Below are 22,946 nucleotides of genomic sequence, written 5' to 3' on the forward strand. Positions count from 1 at the left end.
CACCATCGATCAAAGAACTGTCACTTACCGAGTGGTTTCCATGCCCGGAGATGGCACCTACCTTTTCCATTCTCTTTGTTACATATTGCACGGCCATATCAGGCTCACTCTTGATATCTGGAGGAAAACTGTGTCTTATGTATTGAATGACTGGGACAGGTTCAAGGTGTGGACTGATGACGGTACAGGAGATAATTATAATACACAGGAGCACAGGAAGAGTGAAATGCTTAAGCCCTTCACCTATGGTTCTGCATGTGAGTTGATGGCTGCCGCTGAATTGTTCGGTTGTCGCTTTCAAGTGTATCGAAATGGCCAAATATTTTACACCTTTCGACAACCGCCAATGCCTCTTAAACATCTTAGACTCACAGGTGGCGATTTCAGTAGTGGACACTTTGATGTTTATGAATGTTTAAACTCTGAAAGCTGTATGTGAAGTTATCAATGAAACCGGTTGTATGCTTACAACGCTTGACAGATGCCGAATGTCACTTCAACACAAGTCCTACAAATACTGTCATAATTCAAACAAACCATGAAACTCAAACCGATTTTGACAGCAGCAATCCAAGCTGTGAGATTTGAAATAAGATTACTGTTCACATGGCCAACTGTACGTTACATGCTCAAGATTAAGCTCAGCGCACAGCTTGGTCATATTACAACCAGAGGGCCGAACTCAAAATGTGGTATACAAAGAGATCTTTAACAAATAATTATTGGTATATTTTCCCTCAGTTTAAAAAGATTTAATTTTCTTCTTAATAAAAATTTTAAGGCAGTACTTCACCACTGCGAAGCACGGGTATTTTGCTAATAATAAAATAAAAACAGCATTCGAGACATAGAAAATACAAATGAATTTACATAACATGACATTTGCATATTCAAGAGCAAATCAAGCAGATGTCTATATTTGTATTAATTGCCCTGCAAATGTGTGTAAGCCATCTCTAAATTTAAATCAAAAATAGGATTCAGTATTGCAATAGTGTTTGAATCTATGCAATGGGATGATTTGTCTGAGACAATCTGAGTCTGAGCTGAGAGCCTCTTATTCATTTATTCACCCTGCACTCTCTCCTGATATCTCTATTATGCACAATGCTCATTATTCAGGCTGTGAGAAATTCACTGCTGCTACTGAATTTAACATGAAGAAGAAAAACACTAATCAAGCTGATGAAATCAAATGCCGATTTCTCCTGTTTGCTGTGTTATTTACTCTTTAGCGTTTAGTTAAACTCTCTACCAACTTGCTGATGCGTTTTCTCACGTAGGCTTTCTCTGTCTATGTCCTCAAAATGCCGCCTATATTTACACCAGTATATACAAAGCCTGTGCTCTGTATGCTTCCTATGGGAAAACAGTAAGGGTCCCTTGTTTCATACGCTGCTAGCAGAATATGGGTTTGGTGAACATTTAGATATCAAAGGTTATTCTGTTACATTATCACCTAATAAAATTGCATTTTAAAATTCAGTATTTAGTTCAATGCCTTTGACTGTGAACATATTGACAGGTGGTACAATGTTAGGGTCTTGCTATATTCTGGGAATATGACAATTTTGTGACGGTTGATTCATTGTTTGGTCGTTAAGGTCAGAGTTACAAAAGTGACTGGCAATGGAAGCATTGTTCCAAAGACGAGGAACACAACAGTCAGGGCCATCACATTAAATAAAGCTGTCTGAGGCAAAGTACACTTTTTCCAACGCCCTAATCTCCTCATGTATCCTTACTAAGCATGATACAATACCCTTAATTCAAATACAATAATTATTAATAAACAGGTCTTGCGATACACTCAACATCAGACAAAGATAAAATTTTATTTTTAGAAAAAATGCTAAACATTAAAAAAGATTACCATTAAGACAATTAATTAAAACTAATACAGGTATATGATATTAAACTTAATGTGAAACGCTTTGTCAGTTCCCTCTGCAGTTTAAAGCTCAATCTGGCAAACTAAAATTTTTCAGGTATTCCAACAAAATAAGTGTAGTGCAAATTTAAGATACTTTTAGCAAATATTGTGAGTAACATCTTGAATTGAAGCTGACCTATGGTACAATTTGGGGGGAGTGGGGCAAAGATTATAGGCTACAACATAGATAACATTCCAGCAACAACAACAATAATAAAAATAAAATATATACTCGTGTTTAAGTCTGGGTTTGATTTTACTGTATAATTTCCGGTATTTTATGATGTCGGTCATATAAGTCGAATGCAGAAAACTAGTGGTCCAAGAGACTATATGCTAACGGCCACCTGAATACGGAAGCGTATTAGGGCCATGGAGGAAAAAAAATACGGACACAGTGAAGAAAAAAAAGTGTATGTCGAGAATAAAATTGACATGCTGACTTTATTCTAGGCATTTCCTCTTTAATCTCAAAGTTTATGTTGAGATTAAAGTCAACATGTTGACTTTATTCTCGTAGTTTATATTGTCATTAAAGCAGAATGTCGTAAACATCATTTTAAAATCAATGTTTAATTTACTAGATTTTCTCAAACCCTGTCATAAGTAATGTAGCACATTAAATGCTTTGTGCTAAGTGTTCCCTGACCCATGTTACTCGGTACATGCTTCCTAAACTGACTTCATCTCCTCAACTTTATTCTAGACATATACTTTATTTTTCTTCACTGTGTCCATATGCTTCCTTGCCTGAGAATGTAACATATTCCTATGTATTGTGCCTATGTGATTACACGGTAACAGCCAAACTATTCCAAAGTGACCTTTGCACTGATTTATGTTTTTTGTATTTCACACCCTCATACACCTTTATCGTAAGAACACCCCTTTTCTACGATGGAGCTTTCGTTCAGAAGAAAATATGAAGCTGGTTTTAAATTAAAAGTCGTAGAAGTGGCGAAAGAAATTGGTAACTGTGCTGCCGTAAAAAAATTTGATGTGTCTGAGAAACTGTGAGATTTGGAGAAAGCAAGGAGATGTAAAAAAAAAAATTAAGTGTCATCATATTTTTGAACGGCTATATACAATAAGTCAGGGTCTGATTTTATGATCGATTGTTTGGGCTACAAGACCTGAAATATAGATGAGTATATACAGTAATAACAATCCTGACAATCTGCCCTAGCATAGTAGACATGGCAAAGTACAGTAAAATACAACGATTAACACAGCCACAGGACTGCAACTAGACATTACTACTGACTGATTTTTTTTTTCTAATTTTAAGCATCTCTTAAATGGGCTTGTATTAAAACTGCAAAATCATCCTCTGTTCTCCAATATCAATGATTTGATAAATATACTATTCGCATTTTATCTTGGCACACTAAAAATGTTCTCCATAGTCGATCTCTAGCTGGAAGAACTGATGATGTGCATTGATTAGAAGGTGATATTGTGTTCCTTTTAATACATTAGTGTGGATAAGTTAAACAGGAATTGTGGGTTAATGTTTAGAGTTAATTATTACACTTCCATTTCAATAAATTTGTTATTATATTTGGTTAGTTAATTTAGTTCAAATTTAGTTCAAAAGCCTAAATATAATATACTCTATATGATTATAGTTTATGGGGCAACGTACTAAAATTATTCTTGTGAAGTCACTGTAAGTTACCTGGTAGCCTGGCTGTTTAAACAGAGGGAACCCCTAAACACTTGTTAATACTGTCTTTTAAAGATAATAAATTTTTATTCCCAAGCCCAAGTGGTTATGTCCACCACAGAAGCAGTGCGAAAGTGTACAGGAGGGCAGCTGCAGAGAGCGTCTTGCCTGCTGCTTGGCCCAAACGGGATAAGCAGGTGAGACGCTAATAAACGATGCACCGGATTTGTTGTTGTTTTTAAGACTGCTTCCTAGAGAAGATTTTAACCTCTGGTTTTAAAGGATGTTTTTTTCTTATTATTGTTTTAACCTCCACGTTCTTTTTATGGATTATTTATTTAATGAAGAACTTTGAAACTGCACTATTTATGAACACTGTTTTTTTTGTTGACTGTTTTTAATAAAAGCACTGTTTTCACTTTTAACCATCCCCTTGTTCAGATGCTCAATTATTGCCTTCACTGACTAGCTCACTCGGTTTCATTATCGACGGTGTTGGGTTCAAGGGTTCCCAAACTGCCATGGGAGCGTGGAGCCAGAACCCACATCGTCACACTTGTCTTATGTTGTCACTGTTCGAACTTTTTATAACATATTGAAAACACTAATTTTGCAATGACCATATATATCTATAAAAAATTACTTGAAAAATTCATACTACCTACTGTACATTTGTCTATATGTTGCTACAGTCTACTGAGGCTACATTCTGACTGCAATTAAAACTGTACCAATTCCTCTTTTTGGCTTTTTTATGCGATTATTCTTTTGATGTTCAAATTAAGTGATTGAAATCTGACATGATTGTGTACTGATATCTTTCCTAAATCTGCAAAATAAATGAAAATTGAGAACGTCTTTGACTGGTCCGCTCACAAAGGAAAGTGCTCAAAGGTGTTTTGAATGGAGTTATCACATCTGAATCTGCCTGCAAGACTCTCTCAGAACAATATACATTTGAGGTGTGACATTGCAGAAAGTACATTACAAGTAGAATGTACTGGCAGGTTTTCTTGTTTTCCCACACTTTTCTAAAAAATAAGAATCACTTGAATTGAAAATTTATTATCTTTAAAAGACAGTATTAACAAGTGTTTAAACTGTTTAAACAGCCAGGCTACCAGGCAACTTACAGTGACTTCACAAGAATAATTTTAGTACGTTACCCCATAAACTATAATCATATAGAGTACAGTAATCCCTCCTCGATCGCGGGGGTTGCGTTCCAGAACCCCCCGCGATAGATGAAAATCCGCGAAGTAGAAACCATATGTTTGTGTAGTTATTTTTATATATTTTAAGCCCTTATAATCTCTCCCACACTGTTAACATTATTAGAGCCCTCTAGACATGAAAGAACACCCTTTAGTCAAAAGTTTAAACTGTGCTCCATGACAAGACAGAGATGCCAGTTCTTTCTCACAATTAAAAGAATGCAAACATATCTTCCTCTTCAAGGAATGCGTGTCAGGAGCAGAGAATGTCAGAGAGAGAGAGAGAGAGAGAGAGAGAGAGAATAGCAAACAATCAAAAAATCAATAGGTGCTTTTGGGCTTTTAAGTATGCCGAAGCACCGCGATAAAGCGGCATTTTTCAGAGGAGCGTCCGTATCTTCTAAGCAAACAGCTTCTGTGCAAACAGCCCCTCTGCTCACACCCCCTCCGTCAGTCAGAGAGAGTGAGAGAGAGAGAGAAAAGCAAACAATCAAAAAATCAATAGGTGCTTTAGGGCTTTTAAGTATGCCGAAGCACCGCGATAAAGCGGCATTTTTTAGAGTAGCGTCCGTATCTTCTAAGCTAACAGCTTCTGTGCAAACAGCCCCTCTGCTCACACCCCCTCTGTCAGGCGCAGAGAATGTCAGAGAGAGTGAGAGAGACAGAGTAAAGCAAACAATCAAGCACCGCACGGGAAGCATATCTTATATCATTGAGGAGTTTTAGTTAATATGTAATACATGCTCTGATTGGGTAGCTTGTAAGCCATCCGCCAATAGCGTCCCTTATATGAAATCAAATGAGGAAGCATGTACCATAAATTAAAAGACCCATTGTCCGCAGAAATCCGTGAACCAGCGAAAAATCTGTGATATATATTTAGATATGCTTACATTTAAAATCAGCGATAGAGTGAAGCCGCGAAAGTCGAAGCGCGATGTAGCGAGGGATTACTGTAATTAGGATGGGTATGATGTGAAATTTTTAAGATTATCTAGTCAGGGGCCATGCCGAAGCTTTCTGGTTAAGCTGTAGGCGATCCAGTGAGAATGAATTTAAGTACATGAACAGAGACTTACAGTAATCAAGACAAGATGACACAAATGCATGCAGTATCATCTCCAGCTCTGTTTGGGAAACCATTTGTCTGACTTTAGCAATGTTCCTGAGGTAGAAGCAACAAAAAGTGGTTAAAAATTTTAACATGACTTTCAAAGGTCAAACTCCTAGGTTTCTGACAGTGTATTATACAAAAGAGGAAGGAGAACCTAGGTTGTCTAGAACCTTTGGGATAAAACTGTCAGATACACAAATTCAAATTTCACTTTTAGTAAATTTCAGTGTTGAGTTGCAAATAATTCTGAGACATCCAATTTTTTTTTTTATTTTTTAATAACGTTCATGGAGTCATACAAAATAAATAACTTTGCAAGATGTGTCAGTTTAAAAGAGATATATAACTGTCTGCCATCAACATAGAAGTGGTATGATTTGCAATTAAAAGTGATCAATATATGACCAATGGGAATTAAATACAAGGAAAATAAAAGATGGCTAAGAACAAAGCCTTGGAGTACACCACATGATAGAGTTGCAGATGACATCGCAAAATTGCCAGCAGTCGCAGAGACATTCGTGTGAAAGAGGTAGGAAGAGAAGCACACCAGGGCCTGCACTCGTCCTGAGTCTCTCATTCAGGATAATGTCATTGTATGTGGGTGTGTTAATGCCCATGGCTTCAGTAACTTGCACATGAGTAAAGGCAGCATTAACTCTGAAGATTATGTACACATTTGGAACAACCGTCTAGACAACGTCCTGCTTAATATCAACAAGAAAATGCCAAGCTGCCTTCTGTAGATTTTACAACAGAGCAGATTCATACTCAGAGAGGGCAGGTGCTAAACTGGCCTACCTCCATTCCAGGCCTGTCTTCTGTTGAAAATGTGTGGCACGTTATTAAGAGCAAATTCTAACCATGAAATCCATTGAAGGTTAAGCAGCTGAAGATTATATCAAGAAATAATGGGGAAAAAAAACATTTTCTAACTAGAAAAACTATAAAAACCAGTGTCTTCAGTTTGCAAAGATTGCTGAGTGTTATTAAAAGAAAAGATGATGTAGAAAAGTGGGAAAGTGGGCCCCTACTCAATAGGACTTGAGGTTTGTATATATAATGTTTAATTATCAAAACAAACAGGCTATTGTTTCATTTTCATATCTTGCATAATTCATTTTCTTAAACTTATGGGGTGACACTGTGGTTAATGCCGCTGCCTTGCTGCTACAGCATCCATGCTTTGAATCTCATTCCAGACACTGTCTGTGTTTTTTGTACAGTCTCTTTTTTTCTGCATTTTCTCTTCTTCAGGTACATTGGTTTATTCACCACTTTTACTTCCCTCCATTATCCAACCCACTATATCCTAACTACAGGGTCATGGGGGTCGGCTGGAGCCAATCCCAGCTAACACAGGGCGCAAGGCATGAAACAAACTCTGGGCAGGGCGCCAGCTCACCACAGGGTGCACACGCACGCAGCACACTCTAAGGACAGTTTAGGATCGCCAGTGCACCTAACCTGCATGTCTTTGGACTGTGGAAAGAAACCCATGCAGACACGGGGAGAACATGCAAACTCCACACAGAGAGGACCTGGGAAGTGAACCTGGGTCTCCTAACTGCGAGGCAGCAGCGCCACCATGCCACCCCCACTATTATTTGTTGTACATAAATGATTGCATTTGTGTTGCAGATTCTGTGCCTTTGTAAGATTCTGTTCTCACTTTCTTGGTAAATCAAGACCAGTACTACCCAATTTCTTTAAAGTTCTTATCCGTAGGCTGTGACAGCATTAACTTAATATCTTGAATTTACGAGCCATCAACAATAACCTAATTGGATGTCTATTTAATTTATTACTGAATGAGCATTCTGAATTCAATCTTCATGGAACCCGTGTGCTTTTCACAATAAAGTACTTACTTTATTTTACTTTATTTTTCTTCCCATATCCCAAACAATAAAAACTCTAAATTGAACAACAAACTGAGTTTGGTTCCTGTCTTGCACCTGATGCTCCTCAGTAAATCTTCAACTTTGTATGATGCTGAACTGGATTTGGTGGCTTTAAATTTGGATGAATGAATAAACTATTTATTTAAAGGAGTTAGTGAAGCTCTGCATCAACATGCATCTGCCATAGAAAAAATAAAAAAGGTTAAAAGTTATTTTGACACTGAACAGTAAAGATTCTGAAAGGTGTAATATGTGTGCAACAGAAATAGAAAAAGGAGGTAAAACACACAGGAGGGGAAGAAGGGAACAAAGCCTGGATAGATGAAAGTAGAAAATAATAAAGTAAGAAAAGCTGCCATTAGAGAAGATGAAAAAATGATCAGTCATTGAGACCTGGATGAGTATGACCTTGGCTTCTTCTGATTTAGAAAAGTGTCTCTGAAGCCCTGGACACAAACATAGAGGTCAGTGTGGCTATGATCAAGGTTTGTGATGTGATCTACAAAAGGTTTTGATTTTAAAGGTGCCAATATGTTCCCTAAAATAGTGTGCTAGCTGACGTCCAGTTTCACCTGTGAAGATGGCTGGACACCTCCTACAAGAAATGTAGTAAATACGATTTTTTGAATTGGCAAGAGGCCTGTTGTTTAATACTGAATTTACCAAACGGACCAGGTATAAAGGTATTGTTGGTGACATATTTGTCAGTGACATAGCAGGTCCTGTTACAGCTCAATTTACCTGGTAAGGAATGAGACTGTCCTTTATGAAGTGAGCTGTGAACAAGAACCTGGCGTAGTTTAGGTGGTCAATGGAAGGAGATCAAGGGAGAGTCTGGAAAATAATGCTCCTGTGGAGAGATCAGTCTGTGACCTGTGGGAAAGGGAGAGTGGAACAGGAGGACCAGTGGGATTCTGGTTTCATTATTGGGATTCCTCTTAGAATAAATGTGATGAGGTCTATTCCTGGCTCGACTGAGGGCCTTGTCCACAATATGTGAAGTTTATCTTCTGTCAATGGAGAAATCCTGAGTTGATTCATTACAGAAGTCGGCCTCATTTTTGCAGGGGTGGTGGAGTCTAAGGAACTGTGAAAGAGGTAGAGAGTTTTAAGTATGCCATTGATGAAAGGAGCTGCAGAGAAGGTAAATGTGTGAGTCATTGGCTCATAACAGACAGAAGTTTTGTCCTGGAAAGCAGATGGAAAGACTGATACCTAAAAACTGTTGAATTTTGGTGAAAATGTCGATAATAAACCTGAGAGATGGATGGAAACTAGTAAATGCCTTAATGAAATTCTTTAGCTGGCTCCTGGTGCAGCAGGCAGCACCAACACAATCATTGATGAATCTTTTGTACAGATATGGCACAAATCTTAGGTAGGAAGAAAAGAAGTGCTCTTCTGCCCAGCCAACGAAGATGCTGGCATAGACATGTCCTGTTCTAGTACTTATTGTAACACCACCTCCCTGGTAAGAAAAGTTGTAATCAAATGTGAAATCTTTGAGGGTAAGAACCAGTTCTGCAGGTTTCATGAGGAAGTTCAAGGGAGGATCTTGGACTGGAAATTTGTTGAATGCCAATTATGTTTGGATCCAAATTGTGTAACTTACTGTACAATACTATGGGTGTTCAATTATAAACAGGGATTTTCATGCTCTGTTCTTATAAATAGTGCAAGGTAGACCTGACTCACTGGACAAACACACGCCTGTATGAACTTGTCGTTAGTAGTGTTAGATGCTCTTTCCCCCCTTCCTGTAAGTTGTAATCAACATGTCGGAGCAGGAGGTACAAGTTACACAGCAAATTATTATTCAATTTTTGGCAAATGAAGGAGTAGATACATTCCATCTCAGATTTATTTGAGACTTAAAAAACAGTTTGGGGATGAGTGTCTCCCAGTCTCGAGTGTACAATTGGTGTAAGTCATTCAGAGAGGGACTATCATCTCTTTGGTCCGCTAAAGTAATTTGTAGGAGGGAAGAAATTCAAGTAGAATGAAAAGGTTATTGATGCTGTGCAAGAACTGGTCAACATGCAGTCAAAAGACTTCAACTCTTCTGGGATTAAGAAGCTTCCTGAGCACTGGAACAAATGGATTGCAGTGGCCAGAGACTACACAGAAAAATAGTGTGTAAGTCGTTTCATTGTATTCAATGAATAAAGCATAGCTCATAAATTCCTATTTATATTTGAAAGCCCCTCTTAGATTACATTTTACACTGAAAGGCCAAAATGGATCACTCTTCCCATTTATTTTATGTCAAATGAATTCTACTAATTAATGATATAGAGGACTTTTAAGTGAAAGCCATCATTTTGGTATTTAAACCTAAGCTAATTACATTGCATACAAGTAAGGATTTTTTAGGATGAACATTTTTAATTATTTCAGATGACCGTGTGTAAATATAATGCTGTTTGTGAAGTGTAAACGTCTGTGGACAAATGAGACTTAATGTTTTAATTTCATTAGTGGATCTCCAAGAAAGCTGCATGAAATGAAAGACATTTGAATGAAAACAAACAGAATTTAGGAAATATCAGAAACCTTGGTAATTAGCAAGTGTTCACATTAATCACTTTACCAGCCAGGCTTCATCACATCCTAACACTGGACAATCAATTGTTATTTCTATAAGTTTTGCGTGTCACTCAAATTGTATGATGAACAATGGCGTGTGAGATTTATGGGAATAGTTCTGCATGGTGTAGCTACAGTAGCTCTAGAGGAGAATCCCTGAAGTTATGGGGCTGTTAACTGTGTATCCTGATAAAACAAGGCGTGACTTGACCTTTTCTACAGATTTTATACAAACATTTCAAACATTTATATTATGCTAACTTAGTGATGCTCTCCCTCCAGTTATCAAACAGAACTTCTAATTACATATTTTACAGAAAAACTGAAGAGTGGCTTCCCAATACCAGAGTTCCAGGGCATTTCCCTGGTAAATCCGCTCCTCAGAGTTAACCAGGTGAGTGCTTTTTGTATTCTGTCCTTTTCTAAAGTAGTTTGTCTTCTTCTGGCTGCAGCTTTCTTGGGGGTCTGGCTAAGGCTCAGTGCAAAACAAGACTTCTGCAGCTGTTGTTTCTTCCATGCTGTTTGATCATTTGAACAACCTCAGCCACAACACACGTTCAGAGAGAGTCAACACTGACAATGACACTTGGGCTCAGGAGACATTAATTCTGTGTAGAAAGCATCTACCATCACATGGGCACGGCTTAGAGTTAACAAATTACATTTCACCATGATTAGCACTGGACATAAACAGGCTGGGCACCCTTGTTCTCTGGAATTAAAGGTATTATGGCTAGAAAATGAGACACATCTCAAGCAAGGTTTATTTATAAAGCACACTGTACCAAAAAAACATAACAAGGCACTTTTAAATACATATAGGTAAACAAGTAAATGAAATGTGATAACCAGTGCAATACAAGAAAATGTACATACAAGGCCCTGGTTTGTCTTGGTAGAGTGATATATTAATCTACTTTCCCCCTTTTGTATTATTAATATGTAGCCTTTGTGAGAATGCCTGAAATCTCACAGACTTACCATTGTTTATAAGGTACTGTACCATATAACTTCTCCCCACCTTTCTTTCTACATTTATAACTTCAGGCAATTAGGTGTAGTAAAAGACAAGCAGGAGTTAAATTACAATTTAAATAATGTATTATTGGAATATTCATAAATAATGACAACATGCAAAGTACATTTGAATATTGGCCACCATACAACCTGATAAATGTTGATGGGTAGTTTCAGGCAGCACATAGACTTGTTAGTTACTTAAAATGTCTCTAGTTAAGGCATCATTTGTGGTCAGCTTTCTTCAGAATAGGCCGCATGCCTGTCTCAATATGGCTGCTCTTCATTGTGTTATCCTTTTCAGTTCATGGTGTGTGAGATGCTCCTTCATCTTGGTAAAGCAAGCAAATTTATAGATTTTCTGTCCATCCCCTACAGCCAATAGGGCATCATGGTACTTAAAGGCTTCTGATACAAGCCAATTCCAAACAGCCATACTTCAGATCAATGGGGCACAGAATACCTTCACAGCTGCCCTCCAAACCATGTGTTAAGGTAAAGTTTGCCAGCTAGGCATTCTGGCTTTCCTATGGGGGGTCGACTGAGAGTGTCCAGCAGAGAAATATTTGCCAAGTTTGTTTGAGGCACTTTCCCCAACTCTGTCATAAAATTCACTATCCTGACTTAGTCCTAGGGGGTGCTTCTCACTAATGTAACACTAATATTACATCGCTTTGCCTAAGTTACAAATAAAGACATACAAAATATTTATCAACTTGTTTGCAAAATGTCATACCACACCAGCCCCTAACAACTAAAGTGCAAAGTAAATTTTATAATATAATGGACTGGGCTGCAAAGCAGAACACATAAGCACTCAAACTCACGCTGTCTTTGAAAGTGCCGGTTAGAAGAGCACACGTATGCCAGGGGTTAGTGTTCCTTTTAATTCACTAGGATTCTCCAGAACATCTATGTAGTTTTTATTTTTAATAGTCTGCGCTATACTCTTTAGTGACTGGGCTAGGTGCTTGTTCTTTACTCTGCAAACAGGGAAATAATGACTTAAAAAGAACTGAATGCACATTATTGGCAGCGGGTAGCAGATGATTAGTAAACCAGTTTTAAAGAAAACCAATTGTCACAAGACCGAGCATTTGTTAAGTGATAAACTGAAGTTATTTCTTCACAGACATGGTATATATGCCTTAAGCATGCTGAACTAGTGCTCCACAGTCCAGCATTTTCTACTAAATTTCAAAAATATATCTTGCCTGCGCTGGCACTTTACAATGGAGGCAAAAGGGGAACAACACACCACTAGAAAATGAAACCGTAAAAATTTAACAGATACATCCTTTTTCAATTTTAGAAAACATGCCTTTCGTGTTTCCAATGCCTGCTTGTTAGAACAAAATTGATCTAAAAATAATCATTTTATCGCATATTCTTTATCATACATTCCTGGCATGTTTTCTATTTGCTTGTGTGAGTTCACACATAAATATTGAAGTAAATCAAAATAAAACCAACCATGTGCCACAAACAATGTATTGTGACTTGGTCTAATTTGGAGGAAACAACTGCCCAGTTCGGAGAAAAGTTGGCAGAAGACTTCAAGTGTCTTTTAAAATGGCTGAATCTCATAATATTGGTATTTTTGCTTTGTTCACCCCTTACCATAACCTATCTTCTATAGGAGAAGAGTGAAAGCTTTAGATTCCTCAAAAATTTCAATCTCTGGTTTTTGACAGATCTCGACATTTTAGTGTCCCCTGATACTGATATCTAGATGATGGGTGTGTGTCTATCTGTCTGTGTGTCACAGGTTATCAAAGACAGTCTAGAGCTGAAACAGATGGATGGAAAAATACCAAACTCGAAACTTAAGCTGGTTATGAGATGACGATGTGCTGTGTGAAAGGACCCCGGACACAGACAGACACAGGACACACAGAAGTCCCAAAACACACACTTTTTATTTCTCTTCTGCACAGCACAGTGTACCAATTACTCAGTCCTTTTTACTTTCCTTGCCTTTTCTCTTCTTCTCTGCCTTCCGACTCCGGCTCATCTACTGGAGTGAAGTGGCCTTCTTTATACTGCACCCGGAAGTGTTCCAGGTGCTACCCGATCAACTTCCAACAGCACTTCCAGGTGTGGTGGTAATGCTGCATGCAAAGGCCCCGGAGCTGTCCAGGCACCCCCCTGTCAGTGGCCACGGGTGCCCGCATGGTTGAGCTGCCCTCTCGTGTCCCGGGAGAGGTATTGTGCCTCTCCCGGTTTTTTCACTCTCCAGGCATCCTGTCAGGGCAGAGGTCCCAGCCATCCACCACAGCTGATCAGTTTTTGATCCAAATCATGCAAGAGAAAGAGGCACTCTAGAGGAACCCTCAAATACTGTAATTCTGCAATTAATTATGAATTCTTCTTGTCAATTGCTATCCTAATGACCTATTTTATGATCAGAAAAATTAGTAGCGCAGTGGTAGATCATTACCGAAATGTCATAAAATACATTAGTTCAGGTAACTTGGTTCCTAGGACGCAAAGCCTATTGATGCTCATGTCCAAATTTTTTTGTTCAAAACTGACATAAATATGCTGGTGTAATCACAAGACACAGATCACTACTCGACAGCTATCTTGGCTTGAAAAATGGACGTACTGTATTTGGTAAGTTGTAAGGCTATACATGTGCTCTGTTCACTCCAATGTTAAATGCCAGTGTAGGAGCATTTTTTAAATTTATAGAACTCACTGGACTTTTGCCTGGCAAATGCATATATATCATGTTTGTGGAGAAATTATTTTGACTTGGAAAATTATTACATTATCCTTTAAGTTTGTTTGCTGGAGACTTGTTTTAAACAAGCTCTGCTACCCATTTAAGACGGGTTGAAATTTAAGAAATCAGTGTAGACCTCAGCATTAACGTTTGCAGTGCACCATGCAATGCATATGTCTCTGTAATAAGCCATGTGGTATGGGATTTGTAACTGCATTTGTAATGTTTGTGATATGCCATCTGTTAGAATAACAAATGCAATGTATTTTTACTAAGAATGTTTGTGATGCACCATCTGTTGGAATAACAGAGAAATAGCATCCAAACGGGCACACAGTCCGACACACAGACAGCTTTTGTCACAGTGAACGTCCCATCAAGCACTGGTATGATTATAACTGTGATTATTACCCAAAAGGTAAAATAAGAGCACCAGACTGTACAATGCACTGCACACCAATCCTCACTATTGTCTTTTTCTTTCTAGGACTTTCTAATGTTTGCCACAGATGTTAAATACCGGTCTCAGTCAGCTGCTGAATAAAAGAAGAGTTGTCAAATATTGTAAGGACAAGTATCCCCTGTGGAAAAGGAAGACACCCATTGCTGTTATAGTCTCCTTAAGCTACCCAAGAGGCCATGGGGGCTAAATTCACTTTATTTAAGTCTGATGATGAGTTAGATTTTTCACCAAATTTAAAATACTGTGAAGCCAATATTTCTATTATCACTTCCTTCAAAACATGTAGACAAACAAGAAAATATTGTGACTCAGTACGATGATTATTAGGCTATTTGCAGCCCAGAATGAGTTTACATGAGACTTCATTAAAAGTACTTGCATATTAAAATGAAAATTTTAAGTAGCTTTTTGTTCACTTCATTATCTGTAACTTGCTATTCATTTATGTGGGTATTTGAAATTAATTCAATCATTTAATGATGTCGGGTTTTCTGAAGGAATGTTCATCGTTTGAAAAAGTTTGTTGAATCTATTAAAAAGAAAAGAAAAGAAAATTAAAACAAACAAAAGTATAAACCCTGGTAAAAGTAAAAAGAAATGTTCTCAGCTTAAACATGTAGATTTTATTCCAGATACATTGGAAAGTTCTGTCTAAATGAAAACATAAGTTTAGGAATCATTGCCACAATTATGTAAAATGGTATTTAACTCTTTCAGGGCTGATGTTGACCTTTGTCAAAATTCAGGGGTAGAAGATGGTAATCTGCTATAAACTGTGACAAAACTCGCCCTTACTTTTAAGTTTGACTCTCTTTGCTTGAAGGAAAGTTAGGTAGCTTTGCTGATTTTTAACCTCGATTCCCTGCGCGTGCAGGAATAGTGAAGAGCAGGCGGCCTCTAAAATGACATTGACATCTGGCGAAAGACTAAAGCAAATGTGCAAAGCAAAATACTCCATGGATGTTTTACATATTATCGTTGAATCGCACTGTGACTTTCCGGACTCTGAGTTTGATACAAGTGATCTGGAGATGGATATTGAAAATGAAAGTGAGGTACCGGCATCAGCCTTTCGGTCCCCAGCTGATCGTGGTGATGAACCATATTGTGTCACACTACGACTGCCACCGTTGCCCACCTGAATACAGAAAGAGTGGTAGCCGGCCCACCATGCATTCCTGCTGGCCATTGAGCCACCCCTTTGCTGCCCCTGCCACCGCCACCAGAGATGCCAAACGTGCCAACAGCAGCCACAGCATGGAGCAACAGACGTTTTATGTTGACTTTATGTGTGAAACCAGTGCATCGTGTGCTTTTCAGAAAACTGAGTTTTTTGGAAGAAATATTCAGCCCTCAAAGAGTTAAACTCTCATCTAATTTTCATTTGAATTTAATAGTGAACGGCATTTTCGTTTCTAGTGTGGGGCTGATTTTATTTTTCTTTGAAAGAAACTATTACAAGTTAATTTCTTCATGCTTGAAAGACATTATTTATAAGTAAATATAAAGTGAATAAAAGATGGATGTCCTTTAATGCTGTAAAGCTGAAGTCATATTCCACCACTTCTAGTCAGAAGGGATATCAAACTTGACAACAGCAGTTGCTCATCTTGTCTCCTGAGCAGGTCAAATTACACTTAGTAGTCCAGGGAATTACAAATAAGACCACTCTGTGAAGTCTTTACAACACAGTTTCTGATTTTCAAAATCATACAAACTCTTGCTTTTTCTTGATAGCCAGTAATACACCGCTTGAGGGAGACACTGCCTGTGCAGAGGCTTTACAGGTGTGGCCACAATTTCTTCCATTCTGTCATGGTACACAGAACTTGCAACATCTGCCAGATGAGTCCCTCTTCTATTTGTCAGGTCCATATTTCTTACTCCTTGCTGCTGCTTTTATGTGAGTTTTGCTAATAGAGGAACAGTCAGTGGTTCTAAACTCACACACGCACACACACGTTCACCGCTATTGCTTCAGACAATGTTGGGGCAAGTTGCAGGCTGGTGGGTATGTCAGAGGAGCACACTGCAAATGCATCTGACTCTTATAATTATGAAAATGAAAGCTACAGCAAAAAACAGCAGGAAAAGTCAGATAATGTGACATGGCCTTTAGGCCCACACCAAGTTTGGTTCAGCACTACAGTGATATTTCAGTTTCTGATATTAATTGTAGTTTATTTTTTTTTTTATTTCATAAAATTAATTTTTATTTTTAGTTCATTCTAGTTTTCAGTTTTTTTATTTTTATTTAGTTCTTTGTTTAAAATTATACTTTTTATTTTATTTAGTTCTGGAGTTAATAATATTAGTACAATTTTTTTTTTTTCTGTTGCAAGACACAAACGCCAGCCTACAAATATTTCAATGCAAGTTATGTTTTAGTCAATAAAATACACTCGCAGTTCATAATGCCTTTAAATAGAGCTTGACTATCAATAATCAAACATATTAAGTGGCTTAATGAGTGTGGTCAGCAAGATCAAAGGTTTCAACCCATAAATCCAGTCTGTCCAAGCACGTTACTGTTAAGATTTAAACAAGCACGCATTTCGAGAGATTTGTCTCGATGATGATGTCCGTTGCATAGATAGCCACACAGTGAAAATATTCACTGGACAAGCGCCTGTAAAGCAGGAGCACAGACGAGGTCCTCAGCCACTGGCGCCAGCAAACTGTATGTTTACGATCTCTGCTGCCAATACTGAAGTGCAGTCCTAGTGCCAGAGAAATGCTGGACTTCCACTAAGTACTGATCCAGCTGGCCCTGCACTGAAACTCCGAGACTATTTTTCTTCCTGTCGCACACTACATTTGCTTTTATTATCATCTGCGCTGTAATTAAAGTATTTCCACATGTTACTTTTTCGCTTTCTACCCACAAACATCATTGTCAACCACAAGTGCTTACTGCTTCAACGCGACGAGCCAAATGTGCTCAACAAACAAACAATGGCCCTTTACGAAAGTTGAGCCACATGACTATAGTAAGCCCAAGGTACAAGACCACCGCATAGTGAACAGCACAACATAACTGAACACTCAAGGCGACCTACAAACAACACCTCTGCATGACTGAACCAGACTGAATGAAAATGCTATTGCTGTTTTTTTCGTTTGTACTCTATTTTCGCTTTCATTTTAGTTTGTTCACATATCACTAATTTTTATTTAGTTTTAGATTCTCTGTTTGCCTTAATTTCAGTTCTTGTGCTTGTAAAACGAAAAACAATATTTTTAGCTCTAGTCCTGGCTTTTGTTATGAAAATATCACTCCACAGGCAACAATGTACTTGAAGGCCTAATGCTTTTTATATGTGAATTTGTTTTTTCCCCTTCTTCACAGAATTTCACACATGGTTCAAAGTTACAAATTTTAATGATTTTCAGATTTGCTCATTATGTCCATCTGCATTTGTTTTATCTGTACAGGAAACACTCTGCTGAATCTCATCTCAATATAATTAACTTATATGCTTTTAAAGTATGTTACATAGCTGATTAATTTTGTATAGTTAAATGTATAATTTTAGCAGCATGTGGTCTTTGAGATGAAAAACAACCCAAAGACTTCCTAACAGTTTTACTATATTGGTGAACTTGCAGAGGCGTCAGCTAAGTGGGCCGGGACAGGTTGTATCTTTTCCAAGACGGATGTGTCATTGAGTGCAGCTGTGGCACAAATTGAATTAGAAAACAAGGAAGAGCTCCAAAGAGCGCTGAAGAAAAAACACATACAAGCATATTCATAAGTGCAGCTACTGTGGAAACAAAGCACGGTGTAAACTGTAAGTTTAAATTAAGATTATAGACACACTCCCGCTGCCGTTTGTCATGCCTTCGACAAATGCTTTATTCGCGAGATACAAGTATAATGAGAAGATACGAGGTATAAACGAGGCTTTGGATCACTTTGTAACGGAGTTAAAATTGCTGTAGCGAGAAACTTTTAAGTGCCGGGTCTTAGCTAACATTAAATAAAGCCATGGACATCGCAACATCACACAAGAGAGCAGCTCACGTGAACTGACTGAACGCAGTACGAGTGATCACTTCCATGAATCAAACCTGTTCAAAAAACGCATTACACAATTGACAAGGTAGGAAAAGAATATGCTCCGAGTTGAGCTTCACAGCTAACACGGTCTTGCGGAAGCAACTTCGTCACGCTGCCACCAAATACTCACAGAAAAATCCACAAGTTAATATACACGCTGTCTCTAGAGTTTCTCCACACTCAATGTATTCCTTGCATCCCCATTATACCCTCTGATCTCCCATTTCAATTCAAATGCCTCCAATTTCCAGTAAGGCTCTGCTTCGCGATGACAAGTAATAAGTCTCAGGGACAGATCCTACAAAAGGTTGCCATCGATTTGAGGCAGGATTGCTTTTCTCCTGGACAAAACTATACGTTGCATTCTCAAGAGTGAGCTCGCACAGCTTGGTCATATTACAACCGGAGTGCTGAACTGACAACATCCTATAAAAAGAGAACTATAACAATCGTAATAAACGAACAATAAAACAGCGGAGAACCCGTGGATTAAATAAAAAGGCAGCTTCCTTGGTGAAGCAAGGAAAAAGGATGGCCTTATATGTCGTTCGTTTATAAAACAGCGGAGAAGCTGTGTAAAGCTGCCTCACAAAAAAAACAGCGGAGCGCCTTATATGAGCAGGCAGTGAGCTAAAGAAGGGAATCAATAAATACCTATAATCGTAATAAATGAACAAAAAATAGCGGAGAGGCCACGGATTAAATAAAGGAAATGGGTACCTGAACAGTAAAGTAAGTCTCAAATAGCTACACAATAACTATAACAATCGTAATAAACGAACAATAAAACAGTACAGAACCGTGAAGCAAGGAGAAAGGACAGCCTTATATGGTGTTTGTTTATAAAGCAGCGAAGAAGCTGTGTGAAGGCAGCTACAATAAAAAAACAGCACAGCGCCACACTCTGAATGTATTCCTCACATCCCCGTTATACCCTCTGATCTCCCATTTCAATTCAAATGCCTCCAATTTCCAGTAAGGCTCTGCTTCGCGATGACAAGTAATAAGTCTCAGGGACAGACCCTACAAAAGGTTGCCATTGATTTGAGGCAGGATTGCTTTTCTCCTGGACAACTATACATTGCATTCTCAAGAGTAAGCTTGCACAGCTTGGTCATATTACAACCGGAGTGCTGAACTGACAACGTGGTATACAAATAACAAATAGTTATTGGTATATTTTCCCTCAATTTAAAAAGGTTTTCTTTTCTTCTTAATAAAAATTTAAAAGCAGTACTTCGTCACTGCAAGGCACGGGGATTTTGCTATATATATATATGTATATTTATGTGTATGTATGCATGTGTGTATATGTACAGTATGTGTATATATATATGTTGATATGTATATATATGTAGATGTGTATATGTATATATGTGTATATGTAGATATGTATAGGCTATATATGTATATGTATATATATGTTTATATGTGTGTGTGTCTGTGTGTATATATATATATATATATATATATATATATATATATATATATATATATATATATATATATATACTGTGTATGACAGCAACACTCATAACAGTGACAAAACAATTACATTGACAATCATGTTACGTTATTTTCAAAATGTTTCCTTTTCTTTTTCATAACTTCTTTAACACACTACTCCACTGCAAAGCGCGAATATTTTGCTATTCTATCATAAAGCTGAGTTGGCCTGCTTGGGTTGAATGAGAAGCATGAAAGCGCCAAAAAAATTGAAGTGCAGGCATGCGCCGTCTCACCATGTGCAAATCACACTTGTATATCTTGCTGTCCTTCATCTTAAACTCTGAAACCTATAAGCATATTTTTCATAAACCCTGAGTTACATAGGCCTAGAATTTCTCACTGCAGGTGAGCACGGAGTTGCTTGTGTTCCTGATACACGCGCACACGCACACACACACCCACACACACACGAGTCTTATCCAATCTTGTCCAGCCTTTATGAGGTCCCTGCACTTTTGGGAGATCATTGTTGTCTCGAATTGTAATAAAAAGAATGCTCACACAAAACAATTCAAAAAGGTAAAAGGTAGTTCACTTAACAGAACCTTTGGAGAGTAAACATTTAACATTTATTTGTGGAAATGCAAGATTTTTGGGAGTTAGAGAAAATAATTTTGTTTTAAATGAAGAACAAGGGAAAGACACAAAAAAACATGCAAATCTGCTTACTGGATGCAGGAGTTAACACAGTAGGTGGAGACATCATATGACACCATAAGCGAGCCGGCACATTGATACACCACTCGAGGAAATATTACAGGTAAAAAATAAGCGCTGACTGACAAACTGTGTGTTTTTTGTCTTCCCCGTTTCCATGAATACTGTAATTCAGACTTGATCTGCAATTTCAGTGACCTTTTTAAAAGAACGCAGCGCTGCTTGAAGATGGCACAAGAAGTGAATGGGACGTCAAATGTATAATCAGAAAAATTTTTGGCATTCTATTTCGAAAGCATCTCAAGTATGCAGATTAAATTTGGTTGGAATTATGGAAGTTCACGATATAGTAAGATTGCTCCAGCTCTCTGTATTCTACAGCGTATGTCATTAATGATCTGCTTTGAAGTAACATGCACAGAAATCAATTCAGGTCAAAGAAATGGTTGACGATGCTATTTTCACAGACGAACCCTCCTGTCAGCCTGAAAGGCACACCCTGACGGCATACAGGAGAAATGGATATTTCCACTTCAGCCTAAACCTCATAATCCTATTAAAAATCACAGGTAGTTGGCAATTTCCCAAAGAAGAACTGAGCCACATCTTCTTTTTGAAGGCTGGTAAATACAGAACAAATCTGTTATCCACTTTTGAATGCTACAGCTGAGACCATGGTTATCAAAAATTGTTTAGTGTGTTCTGATTTTTTTTGTGGATATGGAAGCTGATTTATGCTGAATTATTTTCATAATAGCACTTTTTCCACTGGACACCATGAATTGGGTTCTGTAAACACTGGATGACATCCTAAAGCTAAAATAAGGAATTGCAATTCATTTTTTGAGTGAAAATATAACTGGTATGAGCTTAGAACAACAAAAAAGTTGCTTTGTGCATTGTATTTTGTACTTTGAAAATAAAATATACATACATATATTAATCTAACACAGATCAAATAAGTCATTTTTGATTTGACATAACAGTTCAATGTAGTAATAGTGATGACAGAATTACAGTTGTTGACTACATTCATTTCATCAAGACAGACACTGACAGTTAAATGATTAACTCCTCAACTGGCACAGCCACATATTGTAGAGTGTTATATAAGACAAAACCTAATACAGCATTTCCCAAAGTATGTTTTGCACTTACCAGAATATTGTGATTTGTTTTAAAAGTAAATATGCATTTGTTGTCATACAACTGCGTTCACAAATAATGATGTTAAATGCCTAGATTTTAGAGACAACAACCTGAAGCGTAATAATGTAGTCAAGTGCATTGCAGTTGAAGGAATACACTATGGCTTAAAACACCTCCTAATTAGGTATCATGGCAATGGTAAAATTATACTTTATTTTGTTATATTATTTACACCTTTTATGTATTTTTAACTGAAACATACTGGCTTTCCAGGTCACTGGATCTCAACTCATTGGAGATGGTATGGAATATCACAACAAGCTGATTCCAGCAGTGGCAAAGCCACCCCCAAAAAATGAGCTGGTTCATGCCATTCTCAAAGTCAGGCATGAACACTTGGCAGCACAAGTCTGAAATCAGCCGTATATTGTGAGGTGAAGCTGGCTGCACTATCAGCCAGAAAACCTGAACAGTACATGTTTCAGGACACACAACATATAAATGCACCCTCAACGGGCCGAGAGCAGATGCAATTTACGTTCAGCACCGAATTCATCTTTATCCCTTTCTGCAGTTGTTTCTGTGCTTTCTGCATTCACCTGAATCTCTAAGAGACTGTTGGCTTTAAACTTTTACCACACTTCATGCTGTTGGTTACTTCTTCTTGTCAAATGTTGGCTTTACTCCAGTTGAGCTTTACTTATGGATTTGATTAATTTTCGGCTATTCTTTTCTGTGCTTGTAAAACTCTATGTGCATGTGTGAGATGCCACTTTCATGTTTCCACTCGCTGCTCAGCCCCACCAGATGTTTTATAAAATATGTAATAAGCTTATTATTAAAATGTTTAATACATTCCTAAGCTGTCTTCCTGGCCATTTGTTTTTTACAATTTTCCATCATAGGCTCAATATAATTACTTATGTAGAAAAATCTTGCTTTTTAT

General features: G+C 37.8%; 1 protein-coding gene across 1 annotated transcript in view; it reads left to right on the forward strand.

Annotated features, from left to right (window-relative positions):
* bpifcl (BPI fold containing family C, like) overlaps window positions 1-15,028 on the forward strand; it is an 80,595-nt gene extending 65,567 nt beyond the window's left edge. The window contains exons 15-16 of the mRNA XM_039735069.1: window positions 10,735-10,811; window positions 14,650-15,028. Of these exons, the coding sequence (XP_039591003.1) occupies window positions 10,735-10,811; window positions 14,650-14,706 (134 nt within the window). The 3' untranslated portion in view covers window positions 14,707-15,028. The remainder of the gene's footprint in view (window positions 1-10,734; window positions 10,812-14,649) is intronic.
* Window positions 15,029-22,946: the final 7,918 nt, after the last annotated feature.

This window comes from Polypterus senegalus, chromosome 14, assembly GCF_016835505.1.
Source record: "Polypterus senegalus isolate Bchr_013 chromosome 14, ASM1683550v1, whole genome shotgun sequence".
Classification (NCBI taxonomy): domain Eukaryota; kingdom Metazoa; phylum Chordata; class Cladistia; order Polypteriformes; family Polypteridae; genus Polypterus; species Polypterus senegalus.